Source organism: Danio rerio, chromosome 13 (assembly GCF_052040795.2).
Source record: "Danio rerio strain M-AB ecotype USA chromosome 13, GRCz13ab, whole genome shotgun sequence".
Taxonomy (NCBI): Eukaryota; Metazoa; Chordata; class Actinopteri; order Cypriniformes; family Danionidae; genus Danio; species Danio rerio.
Genome location: NC_141033.1, coordinates 27,063,068 through 27,086,293, shown reverse-complemented (window position 1 = coordinate 27,086,293; position 23,226 = coordinate 27,063,068). Strand labels below are relative to the sequence as shown.

Genomic DNA, 23,226 nt, shown 5'->3' with positions numbered 1-23,226 from the left:
GCAGTGTGTTTTTGTAAAATGTTTGCATTGTGAGAAAATGCAGCGTTTTATCAGTTGTTTGCGTTGTGAGAAAATGCAGTGTTTTATCAATTTTTTGCGTTGTGAGAACATGCAGTGCATTTTTGTAAAATGTTTGCGTTGTGAGAAAATGCAGCACGTTAAATCAATTGTTTTTGTTGTAAGAAAATGCAGCGTTTTATTTATCATTTGTGTTGTGAGAAAATGCAGCGGGTTTAATCAATTCTTTGCGTTGTGAGAAAATGCAGCAGGTTTTAAAAATTGTTTGCGTTGTGAGAAATTGCAGTGCGTTTTTGTAAAATGTTTGCGATGTTTGCATGTTGCATGTGTTTTCTTAAATTGCAGGCCTTTAAGCTCTCTCGGTCACTGTAATAATTTGCTATATTTTAACAATTTAGCATTTGTTTATAATTAAATGATACATTTTATTTCACAGTCCAATGTAATGTTTTGTGAAGCTTAACAAGAGACTAAAATGTTTGCATTGTGAGAAAATGCAGCATTTTATCAATTGTTTGTGTTGTGAGAAAATGCAGTGTTTTTGTAAAATGTTTGCGTTGTGAGAAAATGCAGCACATTTTATCAATCGTTTCTGTTGTGAAAAAAGCAGCACAATTTATCAATTGTTCGCGATGTAAGAAAATGCAGCGTTTTATAAATTTTTTGCGTTGTGAGAAAATGCAGCACGTTTTATCAAATGTTCGCGATGTGAAAAAATTCAGTGTTTTTTTGTAAAATGTTTGCGCTGTGAGAAAATGCAGTGTTTTAACATTTTTTTGCGTTGTAAGAAAATGCAGTGCGTTTTTGTAAAATGTTTGCGTTGTGAGAAAATGCAGTGCGTTTTTGTAAAATGTTTGCGTTGTGAGAAAATGCAGCACAATAAATCAATTGTTTGCGCTGTGAGAAAACGCAGCATTTTATTAATTACTTGCGTTATGAGAAAATGCTGTGCGTTTAATTAATTGTTTGCGTTGTGAGAAAATGCAGCGTTTTATTAATCACTTGCGTTATGAGAAAATGCAGCGCGTTTAATCAATTGTTTGCATTGTAAGAAAATGCAGCGTTTTATTAATCACTTGCATTATGAGAAAATGCTGCGCGTTTAATCAATTGTTTGCGTTGTGAGAAAATGCATCAGGTTTTATCAAATGTTTACATTGTGAGAAAATGCAGTGCGTTTTTGTAAAATGTTTGCATGTTGCATGTGTTTTCTTAAATTGCAGGCCGTTAAGCTCTCTCGGTCACTGTAATAATTCGCTATATTTTAACAATTTAGCATTTGTTTATAATTAAATGATACATTTTATTTCACAGTCCAATGTAATGTTTTGTGAAGCTTAACAAGAGACTCTTTTATTCAAGTTACATTTTGTGCCATAAAAATAAAAAACTAAATCTCCAGACATTAAAAACCTTAGAAAAGAAGCAGTAACTTTTGTTACAAGGTGAACTGAAGTCATTTACTGGATTGAAAATTAGGGGGTTCCAAGTCATAAATGCTGAGTTATCAAACACTATCAAATCTGGCACGAACTGCATCCTTTAGAACTAAAGAGAGCATAACCCATTTCCATATCATTTTCTGCCACTTAGCCCTTAATGTACCCAAAGTATATTTGGGTTTGACAATTTAATACAACCTGTGGTTTCACAGATTTACAGTGACATGTCAAAACAGTCATCTAAATTAATTGGCGAGATGCTGAACAGAGGCAGAATGAATAATTTGGGTGACTCATTGACTCCTAAAGTGAGGCGGGCAATTTTGCTAGGGTTACATTCATGAAGGAATGTAGGTAACATACTTGTCTCGGTTCAATGCCACAGACTGCTCTTTGACCAACTAAAACAAATAGCGTTCAACTGCTAATGTGGAGCCAGGACAAATAAATAAATCGTCTTGTTTTCACTGTGCTTAGTTTGCAGATTTGCTGAAAATTAAAATTTTACTTTGCATGTGTTTGGTGCCGGTAAAGCTTAAAATTGGTGTTTACACACACCAAGTATTCTTAGCTCTCAGTAATTTAAATGCAGTGCACTTTTGTTTGACAACTACAGGAACAAAATGTGTATTTATTCGCAATTATTTGGTTCATTCTGAACTTTTTAAACAGTCAGTGTTGTGTGCCTTATTAAGTGCTTTGTTTTTTTGTACAGCAAAGTTCTATAGGCAGCAGTGAGTGAACTCGGCCCGAGTTTCACACAGAACTCGTGTTTCTCTGTTAGCCGCAGTGACTGAGGAGTGCAGAGTTCTGGAACATTCCTGGAGAAACTCAAAGAAGAACATACACAGTGGGAGTTTGGACCCTGCCCAAAGAAAATAAATCCAGGTTTACATTTTATGAGTAAATGAGATCATATCTAGTCGGCCCTTGAAAGTTATGAGACAAAAATGCTTGTCTGTGCTGCTGTTAGATCAAGATATTTCATTTCGATTTGATAACCCATCATGTCTACACAAGGCATATGGTTTGTGTGGGTGTTTGAGGGTATAGAAATATGGCAGTGATGATGTTGCTGACATCTGCGGTTAGGGGTTGTGTTGATTAATAAATCAGCTAACTCTCTGTACAACATTTGTTGCTTTACACATTTCTCATGAGCTCTGTCTGTTTACAAACCAAGTAAGATTTGTTTGTCATTTTATAAATAGCAATATACCAGATCATCTTGTAATATTTTAGCCTTTGACAATATGTTAAGTTTGTGAGGGGGGTTGCATTTAGGGTGTTCAGTTAACACTCTATATAATTGACTTGGAGTACAAGAAAATAAGGTTGCACTGATTTAATTGTTGGAAATACAATAGCTGGGGCAATGTTGACTATGCCCACCAACTGTTCAATACGGATTTATGCAACAGTTAGTTCTCAGAAATTTATGAAACTCGGATTTTCACTAAGCTAAAGAGCCTTTAACACAGCGCCTATCCCCGGATTATCTTCATTCAAAGCGCGGCTTTTTAACCTCGTGTAAAGCAACATTTCACAATTTAATTGTAATTTTGAAGCAGGTGCTACTGTTTGATTGTTAATTTGGTAAATTAATCTCCAGAGCTTGGCTAGCAGGACTTGAGCTGTTAACGAAGGCAAACGTGGTACTTGAATGTTTGCATTTAGAATCTTGGCAACTGACAGTCGATGTGTACAATGTCAAGGAAACAACGCGAAATTTTATAGACGGTCTATTTTAGTTAATGGTGGTATTATCGTTGGTTGGCAATTATTTGTGTGAACAAGAGACTGAATTCCTACCTTTGTTGTCCAAAAAGTGAGTTAGATGACATAAAGCTGCACAACGTTACATTAAAGCGTACAGCGTTTGTCCAATCAGTGACACTGACCTCAGAAACGTCGTTACGCGGGGTTTGAAAACGCGGATGTAAAAAGCCATTCATCATGTCCAACATTAGCAGACGGAATTATGCTTATATATTGGTCCGTGTACGTTTTGTTCATTTGTTTTCCATTTTCAAACGGAATAAAGGAAATTGAGAAAACGGCCGTTTTTCCGTTTTTCTTTTGCTCACGAGAAAACGAAAAAACGAGATTTTGGCTGGATTTTCGTTTTTTGGTTTAGGGTAGGAAAACGGATAAACGACTTTAAAATTCATTTTACACATGTAGGCGGTGCTGAAACGCCCACTTTCCTCTAATTGGTTAACCAAATCTGCGCTCGTGACGTCACCCTCAAAATAAAAGCCTTACACGCAGGCTTTTAATTATTATTATTTAATTATATATATAAACAAAGTTTACATATTCTATCATTTGAACCACACACAGTTAGCAGGCTTACATTCATTGCGTATGTATAAATTAAATAAAAACGTAAATCAGCAGTATTCTTAGACATTTGTCATTAAAATGAGGTCATAGTTCACTGCCAAGCTTCTTGCTGCTGTGTACCTGATGCAGAGCAAAGATAGCCATTTCCGAGCAGCACCTGGTTTACATGATTGTTTCAGAGCTATTGTAGGCCTAAATAATAGCCTACTCTGTATAAAATAATAATTTATTATTATTATTATTATTATTATTATTATTATTAGGCCTATTATTATTAGTATTGTTATTATTATTATTTACTTAGTTATTTAATGGTTGTAAGAACACAATGGACCCTGCATGGGGCTATAATAAATGGTACCATTTGTTTCTATTGGATTTTCTCCTATTTTAATTTAATATATGCCTTTAGCCTATTGTAAATATTTATTTGATAATTAATACTTTTTTATTGCAACGTCAAAGTAGGCCTGTCTTATTATTATTATTTTTTGTTATTATTTTGTCGTTGTTGTTGTTATTATTATTGTAGCAGGAACATAGCCACAGGTGTGGCAGAGTGTGCTGGTGCCACCCAAAGTGGCATCTTGCACCTGAAAAAAGATGCCTTCGCGCTCAAGCGCGCGCAAAAAACTTACACAGGCAAAAGTAATGATGAATGTGTTGAAGGAAAAAAAAACATTCTAATTATTTGTTAATAAAATAGTGCAACATTATTCTCAGTCAGTGTAGGCTGAAAAAATTAAGATCGCCAGCATTTCAAGGGTGGTTTTATTTTTAGTTCATTGCTGTGACGCGCTATATTTCACTAAGGCTGCATGAGACTGCGCATCTTGCTTATTTTCTCTATTTTACATACAGAACATATCATACAGTCCAGGTTCTACCGTTCTAGTGAGTGTCGGGCATTGCTTTACGGTGGTAAAGTGGATTATTTCTTGGATTATTGTGGATTATTATTTCTTCATAATGATTCACTTTGTTTAGTAATAAATTTCATATTATAAAATAACTACATTTCAAGAATATGTTAACACTTTCAACTATTTAGGATTATTTATTGCATCAAAAGTAATTTCAAAGTAACATTAAATGTACGTATAAACTGCTTAATTTGTGTGTGTAAACACCTAAGATGCAAAAAGCTTATTTAGACCAGAATAGGCCTATACTAAATGCAACGGTCAATGTATGTAAACTTATGACCTAAAATGTCTTAAATGACTAAATTTAAGTCTTTTTAAGTTTTTAAATAATTTAAGTTTAACATAAATGATTTAAACTTTAAACTTCAAATCAACAGAGGATGGCAAATAAATTGTTTATTAAATGGAGGTCAGGTGTCTATCTTAATTATAATTATTAAATATTATGACACTACAGTGGTGTATTGGAGAGTACGCACCTTTTAATTAATTAATTTTAAATAAGTGGTTTATACTAAATAAAATGCAATGGGATCGGTGTGCAATGAATAGTTTGAAAACCCCTGGTTCAGACTAGACGAGCTAGCTGTCTGTGCGCTGCGCTAATAACTTGGCATTTGCTCTTTTCGGTGCTGCCAGATGCATTTATAATGCATAAAAAATAAAAAAGGTAATTCGGTAAAGCGCGCGATTCGCGCAGAAATAAGTGCACTATATGCATATGTCGAATTAAGTTCTCTTTTTCTTTAATTAAGACTTTTCCATTCGAGGAATTACAGTTATTAATAGCTTAGTCCTTATAAACGATCAGTTTATAAAATACACAATTTACGGATCAAGCATAATGAAGAATAAGAAGAATATGCAACGCATTATGATCCTTGAATGATCAGAGCGCATTTATATAAACTATATATTTTATATAATCCATAAATATTAAAAAAAAACATTATACATTTAAAGTAATGTAACATTATATGTTATAAAATCTAAACTATTATTTAGGCTACAGGCTAAATAAAGGCGCCTTTTCGGGGCTGTCAGCGCGTGCGTCAAAGAAAAGACATGACACAATCTCTATAAAAACTTGTTGATTATTTACAATACCAAAGGGATATAAAACATCTAACATGCATCTCGATTCTCAACGAGTTTCTGTGTTCTGCATCCTTCACAGACCGAGGTCTCATTCCGAGGTAATCTGTAAATATTCTCATTTGGTTCTGGCACATTCTTGATTAAAGGTGAAACTGACCGGCGCAACGGATGATTTGTCATCTAGGGTGACAACAGTTAATACAGGTTATGGAACTATTTCACTTTAATTTCATATTATTATTTTATTAAACAAACAAACCAGTTTTTGTTTTGGCTCTGCATGCAGCGTATTGGATCTTTGAAGCATTGCACTTCAAATGTTATTCCTTTTTTTTTTTATTGCATTTTTAATATTTTTAATTATACAACACAAAATTGGTTCTAAACAGATACATTTTCCTTTAGGCTATGATAAAGTGTATATTTTTGTTCACACAGGTCCTATACAAAACTGTGTGGATGGATGATTTGTTTCTCCGTGAAAATCACTCATTTAATAAGCAAAACAGGCCAAAATGTTGTTTAGCTTGCGTCAAACTGGATGGATAATTTACAAACATATTGAATACAAAGGCTGATTATTTTATGCAATGAGGGACAATAGGCCTATTACAAATTAAAGAAAATTATTTGCATATTAAAACGAAAATATATAATACAACAACAGATCCTACCTTGTAAGAAATGACTTTATAATGTAAATAAGCATCAAGTTTTTTTTTTTTTTTGAGATTGTGTGTCTAATTCAGTAGTGTAGTGCGTTCGTGTGGGTTTCCTCCGGGTGCTCCGGTTTTCCCCACAGTCCAAAGACATGCGGTACAGGTGAATTGGGTAGGATAAATTGTCTGTACTTTATAAGTGTGTGTGTATGTGTGGATGTTTCCCAGAGATGGGTTGTGGCTGGAAGGGCATCCGCTGCGTAAAAACTTGCTAAATAAGTTGGCGGTTCATTCCGCTGTGGCGACCCCAGATTAATAAAGGGACTAAGCCGACAAGAAAATGAATGAATAATGTGCAATACTAATTTAAAATATGTATCACTAACCTTATATGTGAAATAGCAGGGCCCGCTCTAGCACTTTCTCAAGAAGAGCAAATGTCAAATTATTAGCGCAACGCAAATGTAGCGAGCTCATCTGTTTGTCGGAACTACTAGACACATTTTTTTTAATCAACTATAATGTGTTTAATTAGTTAATTTGAAATTTATTTCATTATTCCAGCAATAATTGTTGAGTGAAAGAATGCGCTAGAAATATGCATTGCGGCTCCATTTATTGTACAGGCTTATTGCACTTAAACTTTTTTAGGTTCGGCTCTGGAATTAGTAAGGTTATGAGTAAATGTTATTTAAAATATTTAAAGCCTGCCATCTAGCCTACAATAACAGCAAATTTAATAATAAAAATAATAATAAGACAGGCCTACTTTGGCGTTGCAATAAAATAGTATTAATTATCAAATAAATAATTACAATATATAATTAAAATAGGAAGAAATAAATGAAAACAAATGGTACCCTTTGTTTTTATAGCAGGGCCCAAAGTGTTCTTATTCTGGTTCTGCTAACAACTATTAAAAAGAAAAAAACACACACCAAACAATAAAAACACTAGTAACTGATAATAATAATAATAATAATAATAATAATAATAATAATAATAATAATAATAATAATTATTATTATTATTATTATTATTATTATTATTATTATTATTATTATCATTATAAAGCCCTTGCTCTGAAACAACCATGCAAACCAGGTGCTCCTCGGAAATGGCTATCTTTGCTCAGCATCAGGTGCACAGCAGCAAGAAGCTTGGCAGTGAACTATGACCTTATTTTAATGACAAATGTCTAAGAATACTGCTTTACGTTTTTATTTAATTTATACATACGCAATGAATGTAAGCCTGCTAACTGTGTGTGGTTCAAATGATAGAATATTTAAACTTAGTTAATATATAATTAAATAATAATAATTAAAAGCCTGCGTGTAAGGCTTTTATTTTGAGGGTGACGTCACGAGCGCAGATTTGGTTGACCAATTAGAGGAAAGTGGGCGTTTCAGCACCGCCTACATGTGTAAAATGAATTTTAAAGTCGTTTATCCGTTTTCCTACCCTAAACCAAAAAAACGAAAATCCAGCCAAAATCTCGTTTTTTCGTTTTCTCGTGAGCAAAAGAAAAACGGAAAAACGGCCGTTTTCTCCATTTCCTTTATTCCGTTTGAAAATGGAAAACAAATGAACAAAATGTACACGGACCTATATTAGTAGTATCAGAGACTCTCTAAATAAGAAAGCCCTTCGCACGTTAAAACTTTGTGAACTCTACAATGTATTTAATTTTTACATATGTATATTTGTATTTGATTTATGCTTACCCCCTGGCATGTGTATGTATATATATATATATATATATATATATATATATATATATATATATATATATATATATATATATATATATATATACCTATATATATTTCTGTATAAAATGTTAAAATGTTACAAAAAAAAGGTCCAACATTAGCAATTTGTATATAATGTTCATATTTCTAAAGAGTATCAAATTAGCTTTTAGACTTGTAACAAGCAGAGCCCTTCTTAAATATAAGGTTAAATAAAGAACAAAATAATTAAAGAAAGAACAAAGCTATAGGACCATATAGTTTTTAAAAACATTTTAATATGAATTAGTTTAATACGTTCATTTTCAGTTAACATCATCCTTTAATTAATTAGAATTGGAATTTTTAAACATTATCTTTATTGTGTTTAAACCTCCACCCGTAGTGCCACAAATAAACCATTAAATAAAATTAAATAAGAAAACACAGTCAGGTTCTATCTAAGCATTATGTCCTGTTAAGAAATGAAGCTGCCCCGGTATTTGGCAAACAAATCTAGATTAAAATTAGTATTATTGATGTTATTTTTTGTTTATTTATTTATTTATTTTTATTGTTTGTTTATTTATTTGTCTTAAATCTTGGCTTTAGACCTAACAAGCACATAAACACATGAAAATCCCCAACAACAGCATAGGCTTTGCCACTTTTAGTTTTTATGTGAACTTGTAGCAAAAACACAGTGCTCAAAGCAGTTAAAGCTGAATAAATTAATAAATTAGTCAAAAATTAACAAAATAAATGCATAAAAGGTAAAACAAAATGTATGAAGACAAAGTTCCAGTAAAATATCTTCTCCATTCTCTGCGATGCCTTTAGGTGCGTTTATTATGGTGTTACTGAGTGACATTTTCCCATAAGATTGTACGGTAGGATACGACAGCATCTGTAATAAAACACAATATAGGCATATACAGTTACACTAGTCTCTTTCATTTGTTTGTGTACAAACAGCCGGGATTATCAATGCCAATAGTGGACAAAATGTCACCCTAAAAGATAAAGAGCTAAAAAGTCATGGAATAGCATTCATATCTTTGGTGACTGTGTGTTTATGCATAATCATAACTTCAATATATCGGTTACTTACCCCGTGGAGAAGTGGAATGAGTTATGCATCCCCAAATTAACAGCTGGTCATCTTATGTTCTATTAAGGTAAAAACATAATTTAAAAAGACATGATTGAGATTTAAAATGTATATATAACAATATAAAATGACTTGTTGACAGTGTTGGCAGGGTGTGCTTGGATGACTGAGCTATAAAAAATGAATAATGAGGTACTTTGACAAGTACAGATTTGAAAAGTTAATAAACAATAGAGCAAATAAAAGGTTCATCACGACATTTTCGAACAGTTCTATACAGAAATGCTATGTCAATAACCTCTAAAGACCTCTAGCTTTTTTAGAGTATACCATTCACATGGGATGACAACCATTTTCAAGGTTTACCGTGGTTTGGAAAAGTCACATTTTTAAACCGCTAAAATAATCTGCTATGTTCATAAGGTATATGTACATTTTTTACACACACACAAGCACACACACACGCGCACACACACACACACACACACACACACACACACACACACACACACACACACACACACACACACACACACATATTGTAAAGAAATCTGTGTTTGAAACTAATGAAGAATGAAGACAGCAGAAGTCAGTGATTTATTGGAATTATTTAGCCTGATCTGCTGTTCCAAAATATTTTATATGTTTCCTAAATTAAAATGTACTGTGTTCAATGGGATAAACGTACTTTTTTATATAACTTATTTTAAAGCAGTAATCACAATACCATACCGTAAGTTTTTATCCAAGGTTGTCATAACATGCTTACTGAAAATAAATTATTCAGAGATGATTCCTTAGATTTACAAATTTTCTTAAGTTAAGTAGTTGTAAACCATGTATTTGCATTGGATTTAAATAACAAATTAAGTTGAACATTACTCAATTTAATTTGTTTGTTTGAATTCAACACATATAAATTGTTTGCAACAATTTTGCAGACATCATTTGTTTCAGTGTATCACTGTAGCTCAAATATTAAAAAGAATTTTTTTAATGGCCTCAATAGTTATACACTTAAAAACTTTAAACAACAAAATCTTTTTTTAAGAATAGCCATGTTAATAAAGGCTTTTTTTCACTTGAGTGCCTTGGACTTATGATTTTGTTGTTTATCTTTATGAATCCCTTATTTAAAGCGCACCAACACATTAAATACCCCTAGAGCACTTTTTGTTTGATTTTGGACTCATACAACTATGTTTGCTGGTTGCTCAATTTGCTTATTTTAAAAGAGCTAAAACAACACAATTCTTCGTTTTCTTAGGGACAACATAATTGTTTTATGTTCAGTCCACTTAAATTAATAAAAACAAATGAGTTAAATTCATTCCTTCATGTTGTCCCTACACAAATCGATTGTGTGGAACCCTGCATGTTTTACAGTGTATAAAGCTCATTCATATTTCCTTGCTCGATGGTGCAGATTTTTTGTTTACTTGTTTTTTTTTCTTTGTTCTTTATAAAAGCACTCAAGAGCTTTTCTTTCTCGAAATTGTTCTATATACAAAGCCTGATTACCTTGGCAACAAGAAAAGGTGCTTGATCAAGCGCGAGGTCCACATAACTGGCCCCAATAAATACTTTGTAGCACTTAATTTAGTTCCATGCCGAGGGCCATTAGCTCCTACAGTCCGTCACTCAGCAACTGTGCGCCTGATGGAGAGTAAAGGCACAGCAGTGTCAATTTAATTAAATCCAGCTTGGTTGGGTGTGGCTGTTCATCAGCCGCGTGTAACACATTTCTGACAGGACCAGAAATGACTGTTGATGCCTTTTTTGCACAGTGTTATTATTCTTGAGTTCATTTTATTTAAAGATACTTATAGTGCACTGCTAGTGTGCAAGAACAGAAGGCTAAACAAAGAATGTTTTAGCATTAGATAAAAGTAAATAGACAATCATTTGTAGTTGTTTTCAATTTGTAATTTATTTGTTTATATCCAACCAAATAGTTTGAAGAACAATGCAGGACAGATTATACACACATTGACAGGAGTGGAGTTTATGTGTACAACATGTCTTTATTAAGTTTTTTTCCCCAAGGTTTTACAATAAATCAAACCCCAATAGCCAAAACGTACCCCAGACAGGTTTAGGGAAAAATACTAATTAAATAACAATTATTATTTAAAAATATTAATAATAAAATAAATAAATAAGAAATCTCATCAAACACCAATTTACATTCCACAACTTCAGACTTCCAAAGCTGCTTCAATATCTAAATTTTTCACAAAGTTCAAAAGCATATGCCAGATCACAAAATTCAGAGGACTTTTCCTTATTATATATGTGAGCTTTTCAATAGCCAAACATTGTAAGGTTTTACAACCTAAGTCCAATGGAGGGGCAATTAATATGTTTTTCGCTCTTGCTTGTATTAAACATAAACCGGTAACACTTTACAATAAGGTTCATTAGTTAATGCATTTACTAACATGAACTAATCATGAACAACACTTGTACAGCATTTATTAATCATAATTGAACATTTACTAATGCATTATTAACATCCAAGTCCATGGTTGTTAACATTAGTTAATGCACCATGAGTTAACATGAACTAACAATGAACTACTGTATTTTCATTAACTAACGTTAACTAACATGAACAAATACAGTAGTAGATGTGTTGTTCATTGTTTGTTTATGTTAGTAAATGCATTAATTAACATTAACTAATGAACCTTATTGTAAAGTGTGACCCATAAACCAACCAAATTTTCTTTCTTTAGTAGACAAAGCACAACTGTCTTCATACATATTCAATACACATAGTCCAGGAGTTAAAGGAATCGGAATGGAAATAAATTGAGAAAAATATTGAGTCAGGAGTGGTTTATAAGCTGCTGAGGACCATAAGAGTAAGAAATGCTGTGTTTTATTTTAGTTTTCAGTTTAGAAATGACAGCATGATTAGCAGACTACTATAATGAATGAGCTCCAATATTTAAATAGTTACATCACATACTTGGTATCTGAGTGAATCAATTACAATTAAAAATGAATATTTTAAATACTTAACAATACATTTTATAACTAAATGCAACACATTTGTCTAAAAAGAGACTAAATACCCCCATTTTTATTATTTCAAATGGTCACGTGCTAAAATAATATTTTTCTGATAAACAGATTTAGTGTAATAACTCTACGGATATACTGTTTTCTTTTAAGTGTCATTAAGATATCCGCTAACCCTCATAATCTTGAAATAATAACCCTCATAGCCTTAAGAAAACAACCACATCAAATGCACTTAAAAACATTTAAACTGCTTGAAAATATCACACAAAAAGTGATGAAAGCTAAAAAGAATAGAAATACCATTTTATGAACTATTGATTCAGAATGATTAATACATTTTATATTGTTGTAGACTTTAAGAACAACAACTTTTAAGAATTGTATGCTAAGTCACTTAAAACTCAAATCCATAAAGTTAATTGTAGAGGTAAACATGTTATAGTATGTGGCATGTTTCTTTGTGTTCTGACTGGAATTTTTTAATGGGGTATATGCACACATACTTTTAATTTCAGTCAGCCAACCCCAGAGCTTCCGGATAATTGTCATCCCAAACAAAATCAGGTTTTATTAAAAATCAGCAATCTTCACTGACTGGCTGGCATACAATATAAAGTAGGTAACAGACTAAACAAGAAGCACTGCATTAAATTAGATGTTTCTGCGCCATGTCTTTAACAAATTAATTTTATTTTTAATTTAATTTTCAATGTAGTCTTTGCACTAGCCAAGCTAATGCAGTACCTGTGTTTAAACTGTTGTTTTTTTTGTCTCTTTTTACGCTTTAACAACCAAATAGATGCTTAAGTCTTTTTAACTGATTATATTTGAATTACAGTACATTACAACATTAATGCTGTAAAAGCAACCTCATGAAATATTTAAAAATAGTTACATACACCTTTCACCGGAGGTTCATCATTGGCTGACAAACACTAGCTATGCGTATATCCCATTATTTTCCTAAAATGAAAAGACACTTTACTTTTATATTGTCCTCTCATTTTACCATAACAACTGTGCTTTTGATGATTTTTATGCATCATACATTTCAGTTTTTTTTACATATACACAAAAATACTCATAGATCAACGTTAAACATTATTTCCTCATGTCCACTGAATACTTTGGCTGCAAATTTTCTCTTAACAGATAATCCTATTTTTAAAATGAAATTGACAAAACAAATCTGACAAATAAGACCTTTACCGACTAATAACATTTGATTTTAGATAAATGTTCAATCCTTAATGCACAGGGGCGGATTTAGTGATTTTGGGGCCCTAAGCAATTACAGCCATAGGGCCCAAGTACTGAAATGCACCCTATCTAATTTATTTCATTTTTATTTTTATTTCTGTCTTTTTTTTATATCACTTAATCTTCTTTTTGACATTTTAAATTAATGCAATCTCTACATTTCAAATGATTTGTTTTCTTAAAATGAACTACAACTAAAAATTATATATATATATATATATATATATATATATATATATATATATATATATATATATATATTTTTTTTTTTTTTTTTTTTATATATATAAATTAAATGAATTGCTCCATAATGGATATTTTATTTTGTAATATTTTTTATGATTACACATTACATTATTATAATAATATTATATTCGACTGTAAATTAAATCATATTTAATTATGTTAAAACTGTATTTCAAAATATCTTTAACTCATACCATACAAAATATGATAGTAAATGATGTTATATATAGTTTATAGGTGTATTTTATACTTCTAGATATTTATTGGGGGCCCCAGACTTCCTGTGGCCCTAAGCAACCGCTTACCTGACTTATTGGTTAAATCCACCCCTGTTAATGCATATCAAGAGCAATATGATTTTCTCTATTTTGTTTCACATGCTGACCATTTTTAATGTAAATTCTCTCCAAACAAACAAACAATTAACAAATAAAAGACATTAAGTTCATTTCAGTTTCTCAGGTTCTTCTAAGTTGCCCTTACATTTTTCTCCTCCTCCATTTCCTGTGGTTTGTACAGAATAAATCTACTTCATAAACTTTTTAAATAAGCAAACATGTTCTCCTTAGTCACGGTTTGTGAGCAGAGCACATATACATTCTTCATGCATTTAAAACAACAACCAAACAACATCCCAACAAGACATCACCAGGCCTGTGCAACTCCATAATTTGCATTCATTAACCACGCAAGGTTTGATCATTCCCTGTTTTAACCACTTAAATCTTATAGCAGCTAAACGACGAGCATCAAAGCACAGTAAGGGGCCCAACAGTGCTTCGGCTGTATTAAAATCACAATCTGTCTAATTACAGGTAAGCACACAGTCACGGCGGTGAGAAAAGGAGAATGTTTTCTGCCTGCGAGGCTTTTGCTGATGCACTGACTGGAATAAACTCTGCATGCGAGGAACTCAGGTGCCACACATTTCCTGTGCCCAAAGCATTTAGCAACAGCCTTTTCCAGGTGAAAGCAAGACTGTGACTCGTGAGTAAACATCATCTCTCTCTTGATCCTGCAATAAGCCCAGTAATGAGGCCAAGTACTTGGCATTAAGATCACAGAGAGCTCGTCTTCCTTCAGTCTCACGCCGCACAGTCAGACGCCGTTCGCCACTGCACACACTTCTTTTTTTTTCCTCCTTGACTCAGTTCTGTGGGAGATGAGAACGTCTGCACGGGTGCCGTTAGTCACTATGGGATAGCAATTGGGTTTACAATAGGGGCTTTCTGAACAAACATGATGCTGTGAGGCCTGTCACGCAGCCATTTTTACAACGTGAATCAACACAGATCAATGTCTTGCAGGCCTTTTGATGCACTATAGTTGCAATTGATTAAGTGCAGTTGTTTGTCCTCACCACTACACAATTACAGGTTTGTGTTTAACTGTGCTTGCATCAAAAAATTATTCATTATTCATACACCACTGCAGCATTACAAAACATTTTTTAAGTTTGTTTAACTAAACTTGCATCGGAAATATTTTTTAAATGATTAATTGTTAAAGTACATTTTTTTAAGGTTTTTAGATTTTTTGTTCATGTTAAGGAATGATTTAGTAGTTAGAGATTCAAAGCAACCTTTTTGAAGTCTCTCCCCAAATTTATATTAGACTTATATTTTTATTTCATTCTGATAAACTGACAAAGTTGCTAATTTTCTAACTAGGAGTGATATATTTTTAAAAAGTATTTAATTCAAGATTAATAAGTAAATGTAGTCATTTAATAGTTTTTAATAACTAAATGCTTACATAAACTTTTTAAACAAGTGAATTTCCTAACAAATATCTTTTTCATTATTATTATTTTTTATACTTTATTTATCTTTTTTAAGGAAGAAAAAGGGAAAAAAAACAAATACAAACAATAAATCATATGTAAAAAATGATAACTCATATGAACTTAAATGAACAGTTGACTGGTCACACATTCCACATTAACAAATACATATAATGAACAGTTTACACTGGGTAAAGGCATTGTCCTTTTGTAATTTTAAAATAAAAAGTCATCCTCTCCATATTTTGAACATTAGATACAATATCCAACCATTCCGATTTTGTAGGGGGTTTGAGTTGTAGCCACATTTGAGATACAGCTTTTTTACTGGTTGCTAGAAGTATTTTAATAAATACTTGTCTTTTACTATTAAGTTGATTGCAATAATTCCCATAAATTGTTGTAAAGTCCACTCTATCACCAACAATATTCCGTATTACTTGCATTATCTGAATGGCTGGGCAATTCCAAAATATGTGAAAATGGTTTGCTAAAGCTTCTCCACATTTCCTCCAGCACTGTGCCCTGTCCTTCTCCTGTGGTTGCATGCTTGTTAACTTGAGGGGGTTATCTGGTCAGATTCCTCCGGCAAAAATCTTGCTACATATAGTACCAATACTGGAAGATGTGGCCTGTACTTAGTAGATATTTAACCAATCTTCCTCTGAGATAACTAGGTTGGATTCTCTCTCCTATTTTTCTCTATTCTCCATTTAAGGAAATTAAACTACTATTTCATTATTATTATAACTGTGAAATAACAACAATGATAATAATAATAATGATATTAATAATAATAATATTAAGAAGAAGATGAAGAACATTCTTATTAAAAATTGCTGTTATTGTAATTAACTATGTGAATTACGACAAAGTGTAAACATTGAGTTAGAAAAATGATTAATACTTATTATAGAAATAACATTTTAATTAATTTTAACTATTTTTCTTGATTTGAAATCATTATTGCCTCATATTGTGCAAGAAGCCTGGCTTTTAAATTACAACAAAAAAGAATTTAATTCAAGAATTCAACACAACTTAGTTTGCTTTATCTTATTGTTTTATATCTTTTTAATTTTATTTTGCAACCCCATTAGGAGTTTTTAAGGCCCCCTAGTGGGCCCATGCAATGTTTAATAAGTATTTTGGTCAGGGCTTAAAATTTGATATTTACAGAAATTAATTACAGCTGTAATTATAGGTATTAAAGTATAATGTTAACATGTAGCTCATCCACAAAATAAATAACACTATATGAGAGAGTTGTATCAAAAGATTAATTTAAATGCTGGTATAATAGTTTGACATAATTGAATACACAGCAAATTTATTAGAGTTAAATTATTGGTGTTGAAGCATTTCAGAGTACAGTGTTGACATTAGTTATTTTAATAAATGAATATAATCAGAGTTAGAAGCTGCTTTGATCCAGTGCAAACCCTATAGGGCTAGTCTGTAAACATTTTCCAAAAAAAATAAATAAATAAAAATCCTGTGAATACTTTAAACTTCTTCACACTATTTAATTACACAAATTAAGTTGTTGAACCTAGCCATAAGAATCTGTTAGGAGTTCACCACATCCACACTATAATTCAGTTTTGTTGATAATTAGCCTATATCCATCCACAAACATTTCAAAAGAGTTCATCTACAAAGCTTGTGCTTGGCTTGCTACTTTTAAAACATTATGAAATATTACAGACAGCATATCGTTTTCACGTCACGTGAATCTTGACAGATATGATTTCTCGAGCTCCGCGTTGTGGATGTGCGGCGTGTTTGTAACCCCGTGACTGCACGCTTGTGTTTTTATTTGATGCTTGGGAAAAGAGCACCACTTGGGTGGTTGGAGCCCAGGCAGAATCCCGAAGTCTAACTAACCTTTAATCCTTAATCCTCAACCCAAACCTGACCCTTCCTGCATTTCCCCGCGTCTAGTTGTCGGACGCCTGCCTTAAACATCCTTAACCCAAAACATTAGGAGTTCTCTGCTGAATATCAACGGTACTTTTTAAATTAACTGGTTATTACAACTGATCATTAAAACTTTGGATTTTTTATTAACGCATTAGCAAATGTTGAACTGATTGTTCATAAATTTTCAAGTGTTGTTCATTTTTAGTCCATTTTAGTATAACTAACATCAACTTATATAAAGTCAAAATAGCCTACGTTTTCAAATTTTAATTCGTTACGTAAATGTAACTATAATTGTTGAATAGTCTCCGATTTTCTTCTGCCTGTAGTCACACGTGTATCATTGCGTTTATTGTAATTATTATAGATAACATACTGTAGGTCTGATAATTAAATTGATTATTTGTTTTCAGCTGTGAACTTTAGACTCTTTACGTTGAGTGTCAATAATTTCGTTCCCCATAATATAGATAGCATAATATCAATTCCGCATCAAAAGCTAAACATGTCAGTTTTATTTAAAATACATTTCAATGATTGGATGATAAATTGTGACGTATGCTTATTTTAATTTGATGTTAACTTCTAAAGAAATTAACACTTTATTATCATCATCATCATCATATAAATGATTACACCGAGACCGAGACACATGGTAGGAAAAAATAAAAACACAGCACCTGCAGGTCCAAAGTCAGTTTGTTGCTGAACTTTGATCTCCATTTATCACAGGTAAGTGTGCTAGTAATCATATTTGCATTTAAAACTGCTTCCTTATTTCACTGTGACAGTCACTGTGGAAGGAACCACCATGATCAGGTGAGCTTTAGCTTGTTATGTCTCTCTGTAAGTTTCTTCTATCTTTTTAAAAAATATTTTTCAGTGTGCAAAGATATGACCATGAACATTTGTGTGTTTTGTTTCCCACATTAAAGGTTTTCTGTTGTAATCTGCCTATCAGTGCTGCTGTTCAGCACTTCAGCCAAACCATACAGACCCAGGGTATGTTTAACTTCTAATATGGACACTCTTAATTTACAGAAAAATATTTGGACTGTCTTACGTTACAAAAAGAAAAAAATAAACAATGGCTATAGTCACTTTTAATTACAGCTGTTTTTACAAGGTCTGCCATGACCCTTCTTGCCTTTCTGAGCATGAAGAAAAAGATGTAAACAAGTTAGCTTTCATTTTGACGTATTCAGAATCTACCTCTGATCACTGATCTGTGTATATGTAATAAAAATATCTAAAGGTTATCGTTTGGCTTGTTACTTTTATAGGAAAGAGTGTTCAAGGCTGACAATGCAGTTCAGGACACTATAGTGTAAGTACTTGTCTATGTAAAAAACTATAAATAAATAAATAAATAAATAATCTCACAAATAATTGAATCAGGACCATCTTTTTTTTCCAAAGCAGTTTTGATGAGAAGATGTTCCTAGGAATGAAGGAGGTGGAGCCAAAGGAGGACATGGATATTACAGATTTTGACATCGATCCTGACATGATGGTTTGGAAAGCTGCAAAAGACGAAATCCTGCAGGAATACGACCAACCTGAAGAGGATAAAGACGCTCTCTACCACCCCTTTGACATGAAACATCCAGTTGACCCTGAAATCTATGTTCAGCCACAAGGATATGACCGGGTACTGAAGTATGACAAGCCAGAAGAAGACAGAGATGATCTGTACCATGGCAGGTTTAATGTAGCCAAGGAGCCAATCAGAAGAGAGAAGGATGTAATTGGAGGTAATAATGTCAGACCCATTTACTCAAGCCCTGAAGAGGACAAAGATGACCTGTACCACGCCAAAGTCAGAGGACAACCGTCTGACCAAGAGGCTCAGCCGATTTATTTCTTGCCCATACGCCCCAAAAGGGTTCACACAGAACCAGAGGTAGACCTGGATGATGTTTATCATAAGCAATGATTAAATTATGTCATGTCTAAGGGACTACAATTATGGATCATATCCTTTTAATTCCAATTAATACATTTATTTAATTGAAAATGTTTTTTAGCATGTCAAAATGTTTAGCATGTCTTGAACTCATCAAAACAATAATTAATAAGCCTTATTAACTTATTGTTTAGTACTGAATGTTTTAAACAAATGTAGGAATCTTTTATTTTGAAAATATATAATACAATGACTGAATGTATTTTATAAGAGGGCAAAAGTATGACATTTTCATTGTTTTAGAAATAAGCTATTCACAAAGCTTAATTGTTAACTCACAAAATGAAATGTGATCAGCTGTGGATCGAGCTACACCTGCAAAGCTAAACTAAAATAAATGTTATTTTTAAATTTGTTTTATTAAATGAATTGCCTGATTTCCAGAGACCTACAGAGATTATCAACAGAAAGAAAAATGTTTGTCATCAAAATCAAAAAATAAAATTAATAACTTACATTTTTATACAATTATATGCAATCCTTTTTAATGTATGTGCAATATCTATCGGTCTACTAACTTTAGCACTGACAAAGAGCTCTCTTCTTTTAGCATTGTTCTTCAGGAGGAATGACACCTTTCTTGATGATGAGATTTCCATACAGTGCAGTCTCCCTAACAGGGAGATTTAAATACAATTAATTATTATTATTATTATTAATATTATCTGAAATAAACAGACCACTTATAAATAATAGTTAAATGCTCACCCAGTTGCAACTACAGCAAATGCTTTCTTTGCACGCTCATAAAATGCAAACCGCTCAACAGGCTTCATGTTACCCTGAGAAGGAAAAAAAAAAAAGTGAATTTCTACTATATATACTGAATACACAACATTTTAGTAGCAATGAATAGTCCTCATCATATGAGTTATGACTTTATTTGTATGTAACAGCTTACATCTGATCCTGCTTGTTTTAGGAGCTCTGAGTACTGGTCCCATATCGGCACTTTCAGCCCCTTTAATAAGTCACTAGGCACAAGATCCATGACAGCTGCCTAACAATTCAGACAAAACCTACAATTATGTAAAGTTACAAACATGAGCAAACTGAGTTTAACTTTGAAAAAATGCCACATGTCAGCACTCACCGACTCATCATAAGTATCAAGAGGAAAAAGCTTCAGGATTGCCTTCAGAAGTTCTGGTATACACACACCTTAAAACAGTTTGGTTAAACATTGCAATTAAAGCTTATTGGAAAACTATGATTTATTTATTAATTATTCTAGAACTAATGTAATTATGTTAAATCAGAATAAATAAACATGAGATTTGTATAAAAGCATGATATATTTATTTATAATAACACTTTTCAGCAGTTTATTTTTTAAATAAACAATATACATTTCATTGGTTTTCACGTTTGAAGTGACATACCATCTGCTCTTATCTCCACCGGACCACATTTACAAACAGATGAGGTTGGAAAATTTGCATCTGCAAGAACTTAAAAAAAAGTGACAGATGAAGACAATCGTTCATTTCTTAGGTATAATATTGTTGTATGATGTCTCGTCTGTTCTCAAGACAAACCAGAGCCACTTAAAGCTGTAGACGGACAGAAAACCGACGCTCTTCAACATCAGTGGGAGTCGAAAGAGTGGATATGTGCTTTGGCTTAGCGATAATAAAAATGTGACATTTTTATGAGAGACAGCCTACAGAGATTTTGAGTGACATTTTGATGATCGGAATGAAAGCGCAAAGTTGCGCGGTGAGGAGCGCAGCCAAAGTAAGATCACTTCCCGGTTTGCTGGCGAAGTAGGAGTTATATACATGGTGACTTTACATCGTATCTAACTTTATGCAGACCGATGACAATGTATGAACCCAAACAGATAAGTATATTGTCCTGTATTTCTCCAGACATCACGTGCGTTCATGTTACCTACAGCTTCAGAATGTTTGGCTTGACGTTCATAAAAAAGACATGCTGTGATCTGATCTCATTATCGACTTACCTAGTTCATCTCCATGACCCATTTGCGCCAAAACATACAATAATTCAGGCGTAAGTACAGAGGGGATTCCTTTAAGAATAACCATTTTAAAGCAGTGACAGCACACGAGCAAGTTTATGAGGAATCATGTGACCGTTTGATGTCTTTCAATTGGTTAAACACAATAAAAGCTACGTTTCAAACGCAATCTGCGTTTAGACTACGTAATTTGCGTACCAGACTGTAGCCTATCCTATTTGTTACTTTTATGTTCATATACGACTGGTTATTACATCTTTTTTGGTTTCATAATGAAAAGTAATTTAGAGGATTTTAATGTGTTTATGAACGTACTTTTTTGCAAGATACCTAAAACTTTGAGACAGAATAACTTAAAACAGATAAACAGGGTAAAAACTGCTAATTAGAATTTCGACGAGGTAAACATAACCGATATTAAAGCCGAGCATAATTTTATTTTATTTTAAATAGCATAAGTTTTAAATAACTGGTGAGCCTATGTAATTATGCGACATACAAAACAATGAATTAAAACTACTACAATAAAACAGGACTTGGCTATTAAATTTAAATGTAGCATATCAACAGGTGTTTTCATAATACCTAATGTTTCACATTACAAACGACTCCGCAATAGCGACACAGACTACCATAATGTATCTTATAAACCACACAGGCTAATTAGGCGAATCTCGAACTAAAACTAACATGTTGTGGAAAAAAAATAGGCCTACGTGTGGCTACTCCATCCCATCACTGAGACCACGATTCTGAGGTGATTTTTTTTAACGCATGCTATTTTAATTGTATTGACAATAAAATCACACAAGGTGATGATGCTTAAAACGGGCTTTTATATGCCTTAAATGTCTTTAAAATTATTGTCGGTATAAGGTAAATTATGCAGAAACACAACACTTGAAATTTTTTTTTATACATAGGCTTGCCTATTTGGGACATTTATTTAAAGATAAAAAAAGAATAATTAGCAAGCTAATTGAGCTTAAATTCGCGTCAAAATGAAGAAGGACACCTCGACGTGTTGCTGCTACTGATGAAGAGGAGCTGCTGCTGATGTGGTTGCAGTTTAGAGAAATTTGCCCCAATAGAGGTGTGTGTGTGTGTATGGAGGCTTTGCAGCTGCGAAATGTAGAGTGAAAGATGGAAGACTGATGGAAGAAAAGACATTCGGAGGAGCCAAGACTGTCTGATCAGTTCAAAGCTCTTTTCTTTTACCGAGGAGCCATGCTGTTCACTCTTTGGTTCTGCTTTTTTAAATGAGTTTATCACGCTATGAGGAGCTGCCTCTGCCAAAATGTAACGTTTTGCCCCTTTTGTCTGCGCTGAGCGCCTCAATTCGGTCTACATTTATTATTTTGACCTTTCGTTAGCAGGGGATAGACTTCAAAGTGGAACCTCTCTTTTGCTGTCTTTAAGGAGACCTTTGTGCTGTTGCGGTGTGTGGAGAGAAAGTTTTTTCTCCTCTTTTAGAAGTTTTGTTCCAGGGGCTGAGAAGAAAGCTGGACTCTGAGGGAATATTGAATGAAAATTAAAATCAATTAGGCTATGGACTTTTGAGAGTGTTTGGAAAGACGCCGTGCGAAGAAAAAAGGAGCCGAGATTTTCAAGTGAGAAAATGCTCTCAGTTGATGTGCGACTGAGATGAATAGGCTCGTCTTATAATTACATTTGCTGTGGTCTTTCTGGACGCCGTTTTGT

General features: G+C 32.9%; 2 protein-coding genes and 1 long non-coding RNA gene across 7 annotated transcripts in view; 1 reads left to right on the top strand and 2 right to left on the bottom strand.

Moving 5' to 3' along the window:
• Nucleotides 1-3,299, bottom strand: part of LOC141377184 (uncharacterized) — a 44,835-nt gene extending 41,536 nt beyond the window's left edge. For both annotated transcript variants that reach the window (XR_015505971.1, XR_015505972.1), the window contains exon 1: nt 3,273-3,299. This is a non-coding gene — a long non-coding RNA (uncharacterized LOC141377184). The remainder of the gene's footprint in view (nt 1-3,272) is intronic.
• A 5,202-nt stretch (nt 3,300-8,501) lies between these two features.
• Nucleotides 8,502-21,648, bottom strand: fuom (fucose mutarotase). Of its 3 annotated transcripts, XR_015505096.1 has the most exons (9): nt 21,508-21,637; nt 20,924-20,992; nt 20,635-20,702; nt 20,443-20,541; nt 20,250-20,323; nt 20,060-20,154; nt 10,855-10,989; nt 9,334-9,392; nt 8,502-9,129 (listed from the first exon to the last, which is right to left on the bottom strand). XR_015505096.1 is itself a non-coding variant. In NM_001004530.1 (6 exon segments), coding segments are annotated over 6 exon segments (462 nt in total). In that variant the 5' UTR covers nt 21,593-21,648; the 3' UTR covers nt 19,563-20,087.
• On the top strand, nt 18,338-20,012 carry si:ch211-217g15.3. Of its 2 annotated transcripts, none has more exon segments than NM_001327763.1 (4): nt 18,338-18,394; nt 18,511-18,577; nt 18,859-18,902; nt 18,998-19,896. In NM_001327763.1, coding segments are annotated over 4 exon segments (633 nt in total). In that variant the 5' UTR covers nt 18,338-18,386; the 3' UTR covers nt 19,512-19,896.
• Nucleotides 21,649-23,226: the final 1,578 nt, after the last annotated feature.

Excerpts from the sequence above, each read along its gene's own strand:
- si:ch211-217g15.3 (XM_087277665.1), top strand. Across the intron at positions 18,578-18,858 it reads CCAAACCATACAGACCCAGG|GAAAGAGTGTTCAAGGCTGA; the intron begins GTATGTTTAACT and ends TTACTTTTATAG. Across the intron at positions 18,903-18,994 it reads GCAGTTCAGGACACTATAGT|CAGTTTTGATGAGAAGATGT; the intron begins GTAAGTACTTGT and ends TTTTTTCCAAAG.